The 17,504-nt window shown below is 44.7% G+C and overlaps 1 protein-coding gene and 1 pseudogene across 2 annotated transcripts in view; both read right to left on the bottom strand.

Annotated features, from left to right (window-relative positions):
- Positions 1–1,438: 1,438 nt before the first annotated feature.
- LOC114032266 lies at positions 1,439–3,582 on the bottom strand (annotated as a pseudogene).
- A 41-nt stretch (positions 3,583–3,623) lies between these two features.
- LOC114032264 (zinc finger protein OZF-like) overlaps positions 3,624–17,504 on the bottom strand; it is a 15,151-nt gene continuing 1,270 nt past the window's right edge. The window contains exons 2-5 of one of the 2 annotated variants that reach the window (XM_027847508.1): positions 15,283–15,377; positions 11,707–11,833; positions 11,106–11,201; positions 3,624–5,488 (exon numbers count right to left, since the gene is read on the bottom strand). In XM_027847508.1, coding sequence (XP_027703309.1) covers positions 4,053–5,488; positions 11,106–11,201; positions 11,707–11,833; positions 15,283–15,318 — 1,695 coding nt within the window. In that variant the 5' untranslated portion in view covers positions 15,319–15,377 and the 3' untranslated portion in view covers positions 3,624–4,052. Of the gene's footprint in view, positions 5,489–11,105; positions 11,202–11,706; positions 11,834–13,273; positions 13,658–15,282; positions 15,378–17,504 lie in introns of those variants that run through there. The other variant, XM_027847509.1, reaches the window with a different exon arrangement.

The following is a 17,504-nucleotide window of genomic DNA, read 5'->3' as shown; positions in this document are numbered from 1 at the left end:
AAAAGAGAAAGGAGAGCCATGGGGCACTTTTCAGAGGGTCACAGCATAGTAGACACTGCACAGATAGTTTGGGGTAGCCAGCCGCCCACTTCTAGGGTTTCACTTCACTACGAATCCAATGGTATGCTTCCAATGAAATCTTTTTCAGAGTGAATTCAGTTCAACATTTATTGTACATCAACTGCACGGAGCATTAATCCAGGACCTATGGGACATATAAAGTTCACATAAAAAACAGTCCCTATCCTCATGAGTCCAGCAGGTGGTTATAACACAGATAACATTAATACAACATGATTCATATGGGACAGCAAAGTGCTTCATAAGGTCTCAGGGAGACAAATGGTCATTACTAACTGGTGATATCTGGGAAGAAAGTGAGGGTAGAGTTTGGGCTTTAAAAGATCTATAGGAACTCAACAGATGGAGATGTGAGGAGATAGTATTCCAGCCTAGAAATTACCATAACAAAAGGCACTTAGGTTAGAAAACGAAGAGTCTCTCCCCTTTCCAAAACTTCCTCTACACAGCTGCCAAATTAATATTTGAATATTACTTAAATTAATTCAATATTAATTCAATGGATAATAGAATAATCAAATTCTAACCTCGGGGAAAAAACTGACACTAGCAAAATTTTTCTTAAAATTATAGAGGGGCTGCTGCCCAACTTTGCTCCTTCCATCTCATGTTTCTTGGCTCCTGGCTTGTGACACTACTCTTTTAAAGTCACTCTATATTTCCAATGTTGATATAACAAGACTAAATGAAATTCCCAATGGGGAGATTAAACAGACCACAGGGGGGGAGGGGAAAGCCTTGGGGAACATCCCCATTAAGGTTCTGGGGAAGGATTAGAAGCCAGCAAAGCACACAGAGAAGCAGTTGAGGATGTAGTCAGAAATCGACTGTGAAGTCTGTGAAGACAGGGAGGAGACAATATCCACCCACACACAAAGAGGAGGATTCAGGGGTCAAATACTTTATAGGGAGGAAGCAAAGGGGCACAAGGAATGAAAAATGGACTTCTGTGTTTGGTGATTGGGAAATAATAATAATAGCTAGCATCTTCATAGCGCCTTAAGGTTTGCAAAGCGCTTTACAAAAGCTATCTTATTTGATCTTCACAATGACCTTGGGAGGTAGGCACTATTATTATCCCCATTTGACAGATGAGGAAACTGAGGCTGAGAAAGTGAACCATGATCGCACAATCGATAAGTGTCTGAGGCAGGATTTGAACTCAGGCCTCCCTAACTCCAAGTCATCTGTTAGGCCACCTACTCACTGGTGACTTTTGAGAAGGTAGCTTCAGTAGAGTGCTTGGAACAAAAAAAACCAGACTGTAAGGCACTGAGGTGGAAGTGAGAAACTGGAGACGTTGGTTCAAAAAGTTGGGCAGTGAAGAGCAGGAGAGAGATGGATGGAGTTGATAGTACAGGGCAGGCCTTTTTAAGGAGCTAACTCAAGCACGTTTGTTACCAATTGTGAAGAAACTTTATTACTAAGCCTCTATTACCAATTACTCTCTTACTAATATTACTAAGCTTCTAGAAGAGAAGGTTGCCTTGTAGAAACAATCCTCATATCCTCAACCACCCTATCCCCTTTCCTTGTACTCAAATCTGATGGATACATCAGAGCATCTGGAAACTCAGTCCCACAAAATAAAGCCACAATTTTGTTCAAGAGAGAACTTTAATAGGAACTTCCGAGCACTTGAACTATCAGAAAACGTTCTATGTCATTACAAACATACGAATCTATAAAAAACTCCTCCCATATAATGAATATTAACAATAATCCTAAAAATACAAGACACTCAATTATTTCTTGAAATAAGATTACAATTGATCAACAATTGTCTAGACCCCTCGAGGTCTTCCTGGACATGATGCCTTCCCAAGTCCTAGGAGAGAGGAAAATAGAGAAGAGAAATCACTCCTCTGCTTCTCTGATCTCCTTTCAGCTATACAGAAGTTGAAAGGACTTTTGGGTTCCCCCAATACAACATCCTTCAGAAGAGAGGGCAAGGACATTGAGCAAGGTCAGGCTAACTAAAACAGAAAGGTCAAAAGTCAACCCTCTAGCTTCAATTGTAACTATTGCTCCTGGTCAAGTCAGGTCACGTGCTCCCAGACCGCTGTTCTGCAGCTCTGCCCCCGAGAGCAAAGCCGTAGTCTTCAGTACTCCTAGAAACAGAGCTTTGTTTTCCTTCACAGCAGAAAGCTCATTTCTTAATTCGGTCCACATGTGTCTTTGGGGCGCAGAGTCTCAAAGTGAAAGAGCCCTAGGTTGTCCCTAAGTCTCATGAAATGCTGGGGATCCCTTGCACTACACTGGCCAAACTACAGCAATAACCATTCAAGCCGCTAGAAGGCATTCCTTATTAATGATGACATTGCCAAGCATGGTGAAGATAAAGCTTCCTTGCCACAGAAGTAGAGGAATAGACCGAAGATGCATGAAACAAGGGATATTTCTTTTTTCTTTTTTTTTTTTTTTGCCTGTGTGGGGGTTTTTTTTTTTTTTTTTTAAATACATGGGCAGCTGGAATAGCCAGGACACATCAAGAGTTCTGTGGGAGGCCAGTGATGGCAGAGGGAGCCAGAGGCAGGTGGTTAATGGCATGCTTAGAGCAGTCTTAGAGGAGTCCAGCAGGGCCCTTAGCGGGTGCTGGTGGAACCTAAATGAGCAGCAGTCCCCCCGTGCCCATCCCCCCTCCCAGCCTGGGGAGACTTCTCTAATGCCCTCGAGGGTGGAGTTGGTCAGCTGCTTAGACATGGGCCAGGATCCCTTGACGCTGACGGGGCGGGCAGAAGGGTGGCCAGTCTTCAAAGGTCTGGCTCAGCAGTGATCTCTTCACTTATTCCTCTGGGGGTGAATCACGCCTGCCTTGGTGGGAAGACTCTGGAGGGAGCTGAGGAGCCACCTGGTAGGTCAGCCCTGTTCAGCTGTGAGCCAGGGCCTGGAGGACTTCCCGGGTCAAACTGGCCGCTGTGTCCGGGGCTCATCCACTCAGGACAGGCACTAGGCTGTCCATGGAAGCCTGGTGCCTCAGGAAGATGGGGTGGATCAGGCAATGATCCAAGATCTGGGAGCCATTACAGGCCACCGGAAGCATGCACCACGGCAAGAAGACACACTTCCCTGCCAGGCCAAATATGCTATATGCCACCCAGTAGGTTAGCCAAATGGTATCATCTTCTTGGTTGGGGCTTTCGATGGCCGTGATGGAGGCATACGCTGGGTAGATGAATCCGATCAGATTGCAGAGCAGGGAGGCAACATGCCAAACATCAGAGAGCAGGACAGGCAGGCAATGGAACCTGTAGCCAGCTAGTACTTTTTGATTCCGGTGATCTCCTCCAACTTCCCCAGGATATTGGTGATAAAGTTTTTCTGCTCCAGGAACCTCTGGAAGCGCTGCCTCAAGCTACCCTTGGCTCCCGGGACCAAGGGGAGAGGAAAGCGGGTGGAGGATGACTGGACCCGGGTCCGAGGGACGACCTCCATAGCTCCCCTGATGCTCTGCAGCGGTGCTGGTGGCGTCTCCCTCTCCAGGCTCCCAGGACCTCCACTCCTCCAGTCCCCCGGCCCCTCCCCTTCCCTCCCTCCCACCTCGAGGTCCTACAACTGCTGGGCAAGGGATAATTCTTGAAGTAAGGTTCTAAGGTAGACAAAAAGGAGCAGAACCACAGGAACAAGCCTAGGATTTACACTTTGTAAGGTGCAGGGACGACTACACCTCATATTCCTCCATGATAATAATGGAGGAGAGAAAGAGAGGACCATTCTAGGAATTCTGGATGAATGTAATAGAGGGACTGAGCTCCCTGTGAGATGACCACAATTTCCTCAGTCAACAGTCTAAGATTTGTGCTGTGTTTGGGGAGAGGAGGAAGAGACGAGGAGGGAAGAGAGGAGGGAGACCGGGATCAGCTTCATCTACAGGTTCTCCCTTCGATTTGCATTCTCTAATTTTCCGCTAAGTGTGGGTACTGACGGAAACATTTCCACTATTCATTCCAGTACGACTCTTCTGCAGTGAGCTAAGGCATAGTGGGGTGGAAGGCCACCCCACATTTATTACATTCATAAGGTCTCTTCCCAGCATGAATTCTCTGATGCTGAACAAGATGTATCCTCTGGCGGAAGGCCTTTCCACATATGTTACATTTGTAAGATTTCTCTCCAGTATGAATTTTCTGATGTTCAGTAAGCCCTGTCCTCCGTCGGAAGACCTTCCCACATTCATGACACTCGTAAGGTTTCTCAGCAGCATGAAATTTCTGATGCTGAATTAGTTCAGCACTCTGGCAGAAGGCCTTCCCACATTCTTTACATTCATAAGGTTTCTCTCCAGTATGAATTCTCCGATGTTGAGCAAGTTGTGTGCTCCAGCGGAAGGCTTTTCCACATTCATTACATTCATGAGGTTTCTCTCCAGTATGAATTCTCTGATGTCGATTAAGACCTGAGTTCTGGCGAAAGGCCTTCCCACACTCATTACATTCATAAGGTTTTTCTGCCATCTGAATCCTCTGATATTGGGTAAGTTCAGAATTCCGGAAGAAAGCTTTCTCACATTCATTACATTCAAAAAGGTTCTCCGAAGCGTGACTTTTCTGATGGAAAATAAGTCCTGTCTTCCAGCGGAAGGTTTTTCCACATTTACTACATTCATAAGGTTTCTCTCCAGTATGAATTCTCTGGTGTTGAGTGAGATGTGTGCTCCGTCGGAACGTCTTCCCACAATCATTACACAGGTAAGGTTTCTCTCCGGTATGAACTCTCTGATGTTGAGTAAGAGATATGCTCTGGCAGAAGGCCTTACCACACTCATTACATTCATAAGGTTTCTCTCCAGTATGAATTCTCAAATGCCGAGCAAGGTGTGGCTTCTGTCGGAAGGACTTTCCGCATTCGTTACATATATAAGGTTTCTCCCCAGTATGAATTCTCAGATGTTGAATAAATTCTTTGCTCTTGAGGAACGTCTTCTCACATTCAACACATTGATAATATTTTTCACCAGTCTGAAGACCAAGATTTTTGGCAAGGTCTGAAGTATAACTGGAGTATTTTCCACATTTATTATACCTAGAAAATGTCTTCTTGGAGCCAATTCTATTACACTGACTCAGGTCTGAGTAAAGTTTAATGTTCTTCCTCTGGGTATAACATTTATGGAGATTCTTTCCTAGAGATGCTCCCTCTTGGGGAAAAAGGACTAGTTCTGCACTGAAGCTTTGTAGAAATTGATTAAATTCATGTTCTTTTCCTTCATTGGGAACTTTCCTTCGGGTGGTTTTTACTTTTCTAGAATGTTCTTTCTTGTTAATCTGCTCCCTCACTAACTTTGAGCCACATTCTCCCAACTTAGAGACATGAGGACCATCCTGAGTCAATATTTCCTGGGATGACTTTTCCATAGATATGCCCAAATTTGGAGTCAATTCCTTATTTTCAGGCCTTGTCTTCCAATCTGAAAGAAATAAAAAATGTAAAATTTCCTGTTCTCCCTGCATTAAGCCTATTCTCATCTTCTACCTTCCCTATCAAGAAAAAATAATCATCAAATTTTAAGAGGTAGAAACAAATGACAATAATAACAAATAACAACAATATCCCTTTATATACAGAGGCAATGACATAATGGATATAGTGCTGGGCTTGGAGACATCAAGGCCTGGATTCAAATCTCATGTCTGATACCAACTATGTGACTTTGTGCTGCAAGCAACTCCAAAGGATTTATCTAGTAGGACTCAAGTATCATACACGGGGCTACTAGGTGGTGCCATAGTGCACAGAGGGCCAGGCCTGGCGTCAGGAAGACTCATGTTCCTGAGTTCAAATCTGGCCTCAGATGCTTACTAGCTTGTATGACCCTGGGCAAGTGACTTAACTGCCTCAGTTTCTCGTTAGTAAAATGAGCTGGACAAGGAAATGGCAAACCACTTCAGTATCTTTACCAAGAAAACCCCAAATGGGGTCACAAAGAGTCAAAAAGAACTGAAAAATGACCGAACAACAATCACAGGTTGCAGTCTATAAAAGTACAGGGAATATTCCACATTGACAAGGTGATCCTTCAATGACTCTATGTTTTTTTTTAAATTTTCAGTTATAGATCAACAAGATAGAATAACAGTTGTTTTTTTTTTCTAACATAAAGTCCTTATCCCAACAATCCCAAAAGAAGAAGAAAATGCACGAAATCTATAATAAATAAAACTGAAGCAACAAAAGAAGACAAAAACCCTTCCACTAAAGGAAATGCTTTCTGAAACAATGGCAGAGCTGAACTACATAAAGCTCTCACCCCCTAACCCACCCACTCATAATCCATCCAGAAGAAGCCAGCCCACACAACCTGATTAGATTGTGTTTCAAAGTCTGGCTTTGGTGAACTCTGCCTGCTCTGCTCATGGAAGGAACTCAGCCATTTAAACTTCAATCCCAAGAGGTGGAATTACTAACCTTGCCCAGTCACGAAACAGGAAGAAGACAGAAATCTGAAAGGAAAGGAAGGTCGGTAGAAGGCTCAGCAAAGCCAAGCTAGCTAGAGGAGAAGGGGCTTCCTAGATTGAGGAAAGGGGATTACAATAAGCCTAGCTGTGGTCAGTTCTTGCTTAGTGGAATTTACAAAGGATGAGAGTTAGTTGGACCCTACACCCATCCCCCTCGAAAAAAGAGCTGGGGCTGCCTAGGCTCAGGGCTTTATGTAGAAGAAAACATACCTGCAAGAGTGATGGAAGGGCAAGGGAAGCCCAACATAAACTATGCAAGACAAAAAAACTGTATATGACAAACTCAGATCATAAGCAGATAAAAACAAAATTTTTAAATTTTTAAAAATTTTTTAAAAAGGATTTTTAAAAAAATCACAACACAGCAAATATTACTATATAAAGGAGAATAAATCTAAAACAAAAAGGGAAGTATTAAAATAAATTCTGTAGATTCTCCAGAGATCCAGGACATATAGTAAGACATTCCAGAATAGCTCAAAAGTGAAGTAAAACTTAAAAAGAAGGTATTAAAATTGGAGTTGTTGTTGTTTTTTTTTTTAGGTGGCAAATTAGGAGGGAAATCAAGAGCTCTCAGGGAGGAAAAAATAAGACAGAGTAAACAATTTAGAACACGACTGGGAATCTCTCTAAAATACTTGAGGCTATGAAAAAAAAAAGACTGACAGATCTGGAAATAAAAAAAAAAACAGAAATAAAAGAACATATGTCAGAAGGAAAGCAAAAGACAAGCCAAGGTGGTGGGGTAAGAAGTAAGTCGCTCTTACCCTTCCTTCTTGACCTTTGAAAGCTCAGAAATTATCAACCCAGGAAAAACCCTAGAACAGCTAAGCCAGCAGAAACACGGGACACAGCAGTCTTATAACCCAGGAAGCTTGGGGGATTAATAGGAAAGGCCCCTCTCACTCTGGGGGAGGGGGAACAGTACAGAATGGGTGATGTTCCAGCAAACCAGCAGCAAGCCCCACTTCAGCATACCAGCAGGAGATCTTGAGACCCAGGGTGGTGGAGCAGACAAGCGCAGGGACCCCCCTCCCCCCACTGCCTCAGTACAGGCAAGGGAACCGGTAGACACCAGCTCAGAAAGCCACCATGTGTGACGGCGTTCTCCAGCAGCCATACCACCTGAAGCCTTGTCGCAACTCTAGAAAGCACAACTCCACGAACCAAAGCTCCAGGCTGACAGACATCCTCCAGAATGAAACAGCAAGGCCTGGGTGAGTAGGAGTCAAACATTGGAGTGCAAGGCCCAGGTGAGCAGGCATCCCCCAGGGGCCAGACTCCCCACACACACTCCAAGAGCTCTAGTATTGCTGACCCCAGACCAGTACCAGGTAAGCTGCCAAAACCCTTCAGCCTCCAACTGCCAGCACCTGAGGACTCAGCACACAAGCCAGTGACTAGGTCCTGGGCTCCAGGACAAGAAGCTTGGGTAAGTGCCCCTTGCACTCCAGCAGGAGAGCTCAACTTAAAAAAAAGTCAAGAAATAGGTAAACACCATGAGCAAAAAGCAGAAATGGACAATGACCTTAGATTCTTATTATGGGAACAGGGGAGATCAAAGCACAAATTCAGAAGACGACAACATCATCAATATATCTGAAACCTCAAAGGGGAATATGAACTGGTCTCAAGCCCAAAAAGCCTTCTTGGAAGAGCTCAAGAAAGATTTAAAACAAGTCCTTAAAAAATACAATTGGAGGGGGCAGCTAGGTGGTGCAGTGGATAGAGCTCCGGCCTTGAAGTCAGGAGGACCTGAGTTCAAATCCAGCCTCAAATACTTGACACTTACTAGCTGTGTGATCCTGGGTAAGTCACTTAACCCCAACTGCCTCGCAAAAAAAAATACAATTGGCCAAATGGAAAGAAAAAGTATACTGAAGAAAATAATTCCTTAAAAAGTAAAATTAACCAAATGGAAAAAGAGACACAAAAATTCACTGAAGAGAAGAATTCCTTAAAAAGTAAAACAGGCCAAATGGAAAAGGAGGCACAAAGTCAAGTCTAATAGAAGAAAACAATTCATTAAAAATTAGAATGGGGCAAATGGAAGCGAATGACTCTATAAGAGATCAAGAATCAGTCAAACAGAAACAAAAGAATGAAAAAATAGAAGAAAACATAAAATACCTCATTGGTAAAACAACTGACCTGGAAAACAGATCCAGGAGAGAGAATTTAAAAATTACTGGCCTACCAGAAAAGCAAAAGACAACAACTCTGAAATAACATGAATTGCATACGAGGTACAAATGACCCTAAAGACAAGATGTGCAGAGATCATTTAAGCATCATGGATCACCTAGAAAAATATAAATAAATTTAAAGCCTTGGATACCAGACTACAGGGAATAATACAAGGAAATTTCCCAGAAGGTTTAGAAATAGACTTCAAGGTAACGACCGATAAAATCTACATACCAATGACAGAGAAAACTCCTAAGTTTGAAACTTCAATGCAAACAGTGTATAATTTCTGAATGTCTATGCCAAGGACAAAGTTTGGCAAGTTTCAGTTATCAAAGAAAGTCATTTCAAATACTATAGGATTATACTGCATCTACAAGAAACTAAGGGAGAGATTGAAAAAGGATAATTCAAAAGGCAAGGTCATTGGATTACAATTACAAAATTACATATCCTGAAAAGCTGAACCTAATCATCAGTGAAACAAATGGACCTTCATCAGAAGAGGAGCATTTGGATTATTCCTGAGCAGAATATGTGAGCTGAAAATATTTTAAACAAGAAATACAAGAAAGGTGTATAGGTACAATTATCAAAAGAATAAACAATGAAAATGGGTTTTTTTCATGTTTAAAGGGCAAAGCAAAGTCATTGTTTCTTTTTAAAAATAAATTACATTGAGAATCAAGTCAGTCAGTCAACTAGATATTACCGAGTGTCCACATGCCAGGCACTGTGATAAATGCAAAGAACAAAACAAAACAGTCACTACTGTCCAGGAGCTCAGTCGAGTGGGGGAAACAATATGCAAACAACCAGGTACAGATAAGATATTCAGGATGATTTGGGGGGGCGGGATATCAGAGGGAAGTCACTATGATTAAGGAGGAAAGGCTTCTAGAAGAAGTAACATGAAGAAAAATGGATTATCAAATAACCAAAGGATCTAGATGATTAAAGATCTCAGAGGAACTAAAATACTCAGGAAAAAGCAATGAATTAATATTCCTTGGACTAAAGCTCACACTCCTGTACAAGTGAATCACTATTTTCTTGGTCGGTTAGTACAGTACAGGATATCAATAAAGTGGGGAGAGGGGAGCCAAGAGGAAGTGGAGAGCAAAAGATGAACTTCTGCCCGGCCTGGATAGGAGAAGAGAAGAGAAAGCAACTTCTTCACTCTCTTGACAAGAATGGGGGACTGTGAGAGAGCAGGGATGGAGTGGAGGAACTGGGATGGAGGAGGGGGGCATTAATGGGAGGTCAATCTGTTCCTAGAAAGGAAAACAAGCAGACTCCCCTTGGGAGTGTCAGGAGTCTCAGAATGGACACCTTGAGGAGGCCACCTGCTCTGAACAAGGGCTGAGACTTGCACGGCTGCATCTCACTCCAGAAGAGGGGAGCATGAACTCCTCTGGGTATCTAGCATCAAAAGAGGTGCGGTGATAGAGAACCAGAGAAAGGATACATACAGGAAGGTGGGAGAGAAGCAGGAAGAATTCTAAGCCCAATTCTAGGTCACAGATCGAGCGCAGATTGTGGTAGGGGACCTGCCCCCTTCCAGGGAGTTTACTGGGAGTAGGAGAGAAGGCAGATTTTTGCCAAATCACACACACACACACACACACACACACACAATATACATATATATATATTTATAATTTTTAAAAAGAAATGCATGTAAAGACAAAAAATATAAAAGAATGGATCCACAGACTTAATGAGAAGTAAGCAGTCATGGTAAGGGGGGAGAGGATGGAAGGGGCCCCACCTTCCATTAAACAGAAATACTCTCACCACACCACACTGCCTCCTTTATGAAACGATCTTTTGAGGAGTGAAGCAAAGCAGCACAAAGGCCCACATCGTAGGCCCTATATAAACATTAGCTATAATTAATAGTAGTAGTAGTAGTGGTGGTGGTAGTAGCAGTAGTAGTAGTAGTATAAGTCGTAGTAGTGGTAGACAGTTAAGTGACATAGATCACCGAACTTGGAGTCAGAAAGACCTGAGTTTAAATCCTGTCTGAAAAACACGTTCATTGTTGTTCAGTTGTTTTGGGCATGTCCGACTCTTTGTAAAGCCATTTTGGGGTTTTCTTGACAAAGGGAGGAAGAAAAAGATATTCCTCACTGAATGCACCTCTCCTCTAAGTCTGGAGAGACAATGAAAGGGAGAGATGTCCAGAAAGTCATTTGCTCAGGTGACCATGAAGATAAATGTTCCTGTAGGCCTCACCTCTTTCTTTGCCCCAGGCCTGGAGAATCTTTGAGGAGCTCTCGGCAGGCCCATTATTTTCAGTGTGCTTCCCCTCTGTGGCCAGGTGAGATGTCATTTCTTGCAATGACCTTTTGTGCACCTGGTTTTCACTCCTTCACTCACCTGGACAGGTGCTCCTTAGAACGTCTCCCTCTGGTGTCCGGGGTGCTTCCCTACCCTCCAACAGGTAGACTGCATCTGGTCTGGAACCTTCTAGTCCTGCTCATTGGAATGGGTTGGGGTGAGAGAACTACATCGGAATTCAATTTCTGTCCCTTCTGTCTCTGGGGAAAGTAGAAATGCTACAAGTCCTAGAGGGTGGTAGAAAATGCTACTCAGGAGGTGCCCTGGGTTACGCACTCCTTGGACGTAGGAGGCAAAGGGTCAGGGTTGGGATCTGAGCTCAGAAGAACATCAGTTCACGTGACCCAAGCCCTGGGAAAAGAACAGGAACCATGACTACCTTCAGGCATCTACCTGGGACTTTGGGGAGAATCTTTGGACAGAGGGAGGCGTGACGTCGGGGATGGAAACCCAAGGTGTTTGACCTGGCAGCGTAGCGCACAGGTGCTCCATCTGCTGACCACACAGGATGAGAACTCCCTGGTCTCTGCTTGCCAAACAGTGATGGCTAAACACTTGACACCCCCCAGCACATACTAAGGAAGGAAGCAAAAACTCTCTAATAGGAAGCATCAGAGTTCCAAGAGGAAGCCATCCTTACCCAGGTAGACCAGGTTCCTGTAGTTCTCCAGCATCACGTCCCAGTACAGCCTTTTCTGAGAAGGGTCCAGGTGCTGCCACTCGTCTGGGGTGAAGTCCACAGCCACGTCCTTGAAGGTCACCAATGCCTGAAACAGCAAATATGTTCCTGCCCACCCAGGGACCACCCCTCACGTGGACATGGCCAGAGACCTGGAGTTGGCACAAATCCTAGGGCATGGAGCTCACAGGGTGTGGGCCTCAGTGCATGCCAAGTCACAGAGTTACAGAGTGCCTCCTGTGCACCCCTCAGGTTGAACTCCATCTGAGATGCGTCATGACGCCAGCAGCTGCTCAGACTAATATGGCATTCCCGGCCTTACGGTGGATTTCCCTGCAATAACCCTGTCCGGAGGTCCAGAGTCACAAGTTTCACAGAGGAGAAAATGGAACTTCCCCTGTGGGGTGGCTGTCTGCCACCTCCACTCAAGCTATGGGTGGGTAGTCACACCTCCCTCATCCTGTCCTCGGGAAGCTTGTTTTCTGAACCTAAGGGAAGACACAGCTGTCCCTCCTCCTCCAGTTCAAACAACCTTTGAACAAAGTAGGTCTATATGAGAGTTACAGATAAGATATTATTGTCGTTCAGTTGTTTCAGCTGTGTCTAACTCTCTGTGACTCCATTTGGGGTTATCTTGGCAGAGAAATTGGAATGGTTTGCTATTTCCTTCTGTAACTCATTTTACAGATGAGTAAACTGAGGAAAATAGGGTTAAGTGACTTGCCCAGGGTCACCCAGCTAGGAAGGTCTGAGGCTGAATTTGAGCTCAGGTCTTCCTGCCTCCACGCCCAGTGCTCTGTGCACCATGTCGCCCCCTAGCTGCTGCAAAACATCCTCTACATTCTGACCTAGTCTCTCTCCTAAGCTCGAGTCCTCTGTCACAAATTCCCTATTAGACATTCCAAACTGAACGCCCTGGAGGCCTCTCAAACTCAACATGTCCCCAAAAGAATTCAGGACCTTTGTCCTCACCAGCTCCTCCTTCCCACTTCTGCATGTATGTGCCAGGGGTACCACTGTCTTGTCAACCATCCACGCTCTAGTCATTCAACCAGTTTCCAACACCACCCAACTATGCTCTCACCAACCTGCATCCCTCTAACCAACCCACAGGAATCACCTAAGAGACTCTATCAAAAGATGGCTAAAGTCTAAAGAGACTGTGCCTAGGGTATGCTCCCAAAAGCCTGACTCAGTTGCCTGTTGACAGAATGGATGGGTATTGTAGGATTACTGGACTTGAAATCAGAAGGACCTGGGTTCAAATCCCGCCTCAGATACCTTATACTAAATGGGGAACCCCAGGCAAATCACTTAACTTCTCTCAGGCTCAGGTTTCCAATCTGTAAAATGGAGATGGTGACAAGACCTATTCCCCTGGTAGGATCAAGTGAGCTAAGGTGTATAAAGGTAACAGAAATGTAAGCCACTCTCACTGACCGTCCCTTCCCTTTCTAACTGCTCACAAAGCTTCCTTTTCAGAAGGTGGCCCAGAATTTTGCCGGTCATAGAAGTCACCCTGACCCACCATCTCATCCAGGGAGCATAACCAAGGCAGACACGTCCTTCAAGCCACCAAATCTCTGTCCAATCCATTCTGTACCCTTTCTCCCACACATCCCCAAAGAGGCCAGTTGGCTTCTGCTCGCTCTCCTGTAAATGGGAAAGTGCTCCCTCCTGGGATGGGCTCATTCTGAAAGGAATCATCACTGGCCCAAGTCAGTCCTTTCCGCCCTCGGGGACATTCTTTCCACTGCTCCTTGTTCTGCCCTCTGGGACCAAGCAGAACACACCCAGCCCCTCTTCCAGGCAAAAGTCCAGCAACCAAGTGTTCCCCAAGCCTTCTCTTCTCCAGGATAAATGTCCTTGAACCAGTCTTTAGGTGGCATGAAGATCATCTAGTTCCATGCCTCTGGACACTTTCCAGCTTATTAATGTCCTTCCTAAAATGAGACACCTAGAATTAAACACATAATACCGGAGCCCAGCAACACTATCGCCTAACCTAGTCCTGGACACTCTGCATCTAAACCTAAGACAACATGAGCTCGTTGGCATGCCTCCTAACAATGCAGACTGACACTGGGTTTATAGACCTCCAAATCTCAGGCTCCCTTTCAGACTCCCTGAAATACAGTTATCCCTTCCATAGTGCGGCAGTTAGAAGCGCAATGCCCCTACAATCTGAAAAATCCATGTAAAACTTTTTAGCCCTTCCTTTGTACCACAGAAGAAATGTGAATTCTTTCTTTTTCTTTCATAGGTGTTTACAGTATTAAAAAATAAAATGTTGATATTATACAATACTATACATATATTTTGTGTATTTCTGAGTTTCTAAACTTTTTATGTGTTGCCTGCTGTCCTTCATGTATCATCTACAGTCTCTGCAAAACTGCCCAAAAATTCCCATTTATTTCTTATCCCAACCCGCAATATATCAAAACCAGGTGGGGAAGGTCACGATGTGGAAGGGATAACTGTAAAGCCTCATTATCTCCCTCTCCATCTTATATGTACTAGCTTGGGTTTTTGAATCCCCAAGAAAAGTTACCCTGTGGCAGTCAGACCAACATTTTCACAAGCTATTGGGCCCTATCCTTCCCAGTTTTGTGACACCTGGAACTTTGATCAGTGTGCTATCCATGCCTTGATCCATGCCACTGATAAAAATTTTAAGTAGATGCCTGAGACACTCCAGAAAAGATCCTCTCCCAAGCTGACACTGACCACTCCTCGGGTCTGGCCAGCCAACCAAATCCACTTAAGCAGACTACAGTTTTGCCCAGGTTTTCTCATCAGGTCCAACTTTCTTTCCATTACAGTAGGTTGTCCTATGCTATGCACAGGACAGCAGCCTTCCCTCAGTCCCCCTCTTCCTCTCTTCCCTGGCTTAACCTTGAGAGCCTTCATGTGCATCCAGGTCTCATCCTGATTCCCCATTTGTGTGGCTTAGTCCCTGATATGCTCTCTGGCTCATTAATAAATGCTTGTTGAATGAATGGCGTTTTCATTAAAAGGCACATCCTCCTTTCCCCACTAACTCTTAGTAAAGGGGTGGAAAACCTTTGGCCTCTAGGCCCCATCCAAACTTCACAGAACAAATCCCCTTAATAAAGGCGATTGTTCTGTAAAACTTGGACTCAGTCAAAAGACCACACCCAAGGACCTAGGAGGGCACATGTGGCCTAGAGGCCAAAGGTTCCCAACCCCTGCCTCAGTAGCCTCCAAAGGAGAAAAGATTTGGGCAGCTTGATTTGGAATCTGAGGACCTGAGTTCAAATCCTGACTCGTGTGTGTGTGTGTGTGTGTGTGTGTGTGTGTGTGTGTGTGTGTCTGAAGGTGTTTCTCTTCTGTGGGCCTCAGTTTCCTCTCCTATAAAATGAAGAGGTTATACTAGATCATCTCTACACTATCTTTCAGGTCTCCATCTATGAGTTCATGATGTCCTGAAGTTCTTGAGTTGTACGATGTGGAAAAGAAGTATACCCAAAGTCCAGTCAAAATACTGTATCAAAAAAGGAAACCTCCACTCACCCGAGGAACCCTGGCTGTCAGGAATACACGGACCATTCTGTCCCCCTCAATGCTCTCACTTTATTGGGAAGGGACAGAATCTGGGAAAGGTAGAGCTGGAAAAGAAAGGGATACCATGAGAGACAATGGTCCTGCCTGTCAGCTCCCAATATCCACAGCCCAGAAATTCCCACCCCACCCCACTCCACCCCTCCGTACCCCTGAACCCCCTACACATACATACCTTTGGAGATAAAGATGGGAAGGAACCTATGAGCTTTCCCCTAATATCCAACTTAATTCAATTCTTTATTTGGAACCTACTGTGTGCAAGGTTTTTTCAAAAAGTTTAGCTGAAAAGGGAAGGACAGATAGAGGATGTTATCTCGATATCAGGAATGGTAGTAGGCTCTAATGAGGGTTTTTGGGTTTTTTTTTTAAAGTAGAAGGGGGACTTGACTATCTGGAGGCCAGGGAAGAATCCAGTAGATAGGGAGTGGTTAGAGTGTTAGAGGAGGTGGAGGGGGCAAACTTCTAGGGAAGATAAGAGTGAATGGGATCAAGGGTACATGTAAAAGAGTTGGCCTTGGCAAGAAGAAGGATTACTCTTTCATCAGAAGCTAGAGTGAAGGAGGAGATAGCAGGCATTGATATTATGGGGTTGTGAGATGAGAAGGAGCTTGTATCAAATATTAATATTCTCAAATAAAAAGATGATGGGAAAGGCTCGTGGATGGGGTTGGAAGAAAGAAAAGTTTGTTACAGTCCCTATTACAAATTATGGAATAATAGAAGGATTACCCTGATGCAGAGAGGACACAGTTGAAATTACAGTACACGGATCTGTAGTGGACCCAATTAGTGTGATTTCGTGAGTTCCTCCAGCTCCAATGAAACACATCAGGAGGAGAGGAGGAGGAGTAATGGATCCAGGGTTAGGGTTGGTCAAGGGGCTCCAGAGCAGAGGAGAGTTGAACTGTGTCACCAAGGGGTCCAAATGGGGAAGGGAGGAGAGCATGACCACAGCAAGGGAGGGGGTGACGTCTTGCTTATCTCCCCTCCCGATAGGGTGAAAGAACTGAGAGACAGAAGTACTGCGTGGCATGGTGAGCACAAATAAGTTTACAAAGAGTACGGGATATGTAGAAATGGAATGATGGAAGACTATGACCCATTAAGGAATTGCAGAATTTGCACGGGGGAGTGGAACACTTTGGGGTGATGGCAGGATCAGAAGTATAACTGTTCCTGTGTGCAGCTGGGTGGAGAAGTTGTTAATCATAAAAACAATAGCTAGCATTTACAGAGTGGTTTAAGTAATGAGTGAGTGCCACGCAATTCGCCTGATCATCTCATTTAATCTTCACAACTCTGAGAGGTTGGGTGCTATTATCACCCCCATTTTGTACATGATGAAACTGAGTCTGAGAGAAGTTTAAGAGACTGGCTCAGTATTACAAGTTAGCAAATGGCTCAGGTAAGACTTGAACTCAGGTCTTCCTGACTGCAAGTCCAGCACCCAGTCCACAGCACCACCTGAATTCAATCAGTTGAGGACCTGGGAAGTGAAAGTATTTGCAGGAGCAAAAATGGATGTCTGAAGTCTCCAAAAATGAGGGCAATCACTGGGGTGGAAAGGATCAATATGACCAGTAACTGAAGTCAGAGAAAAGAGGAAGAATGGTCCTACTTCACAGGATTGTTGATCAAATGAGGGAACCTCTCTAGCATTTTGCAGTCCTTAAGGCACTACAAAAAGGCTAGCCAGTGTGGCCTTTGGGAGGGCGTCAGTAAATAACAGCCGTCTGAATTGGCTGTACACCGGGAAAGGCAAACTTCAAAGAAGGAAAGGTAGGTGAGTGATGGTGGTAGAGAGAGTCTGGCCGTGGCAATGGGGAAGAAGGAATATCCTGATTCTCCCACTGGGATCAGCTGGGGAAAGTGCAGATGGCGCTAGAAGGGCTGAACCTCTGACTTCCTCCAGGTGAGCTCGGAAGCACGGAAGGGGGAATGGAGAAATGGGATCCAGGGCATCCGTTCGGGTTCCACAAGGTTTGCACAGCAACTAGACAAGTGGAAAAGGAATCTAGGGGAAAGGGCAGTGTATACTTGACCTAGGTAACCAACTATAGCGTCCCCTCCCCTCCCCTCCCCTCCTGGGGCCTGTGTATCATACATCAATCAATACTGATGCTAGGGGTCACGTGCTTGAACGTCCTCTAGTAAGAGACTTCTAAGGGTTG

The sequence above is a fragment of the Vombatus ursinus genome, unplaced genomic scaffold (assembly GCF_900497805.2).
Source record: "Vombatus ursinus unplaced genomic scaffold, bare-nosed wombat genome assembly UNPS02015411.1, whole genome shotgun sequence".
Lineage (NCBI taxonomy): Eukaryota > Metazoa > Chordata > Mammalia > Diprotodontia > Vombatidae > Vombatus > Vombatus ursinus.
Note: the sequence above shows the minus strand (reverse complement) of the source record. Positions and strands in the feature narration are given on the sequence as shown.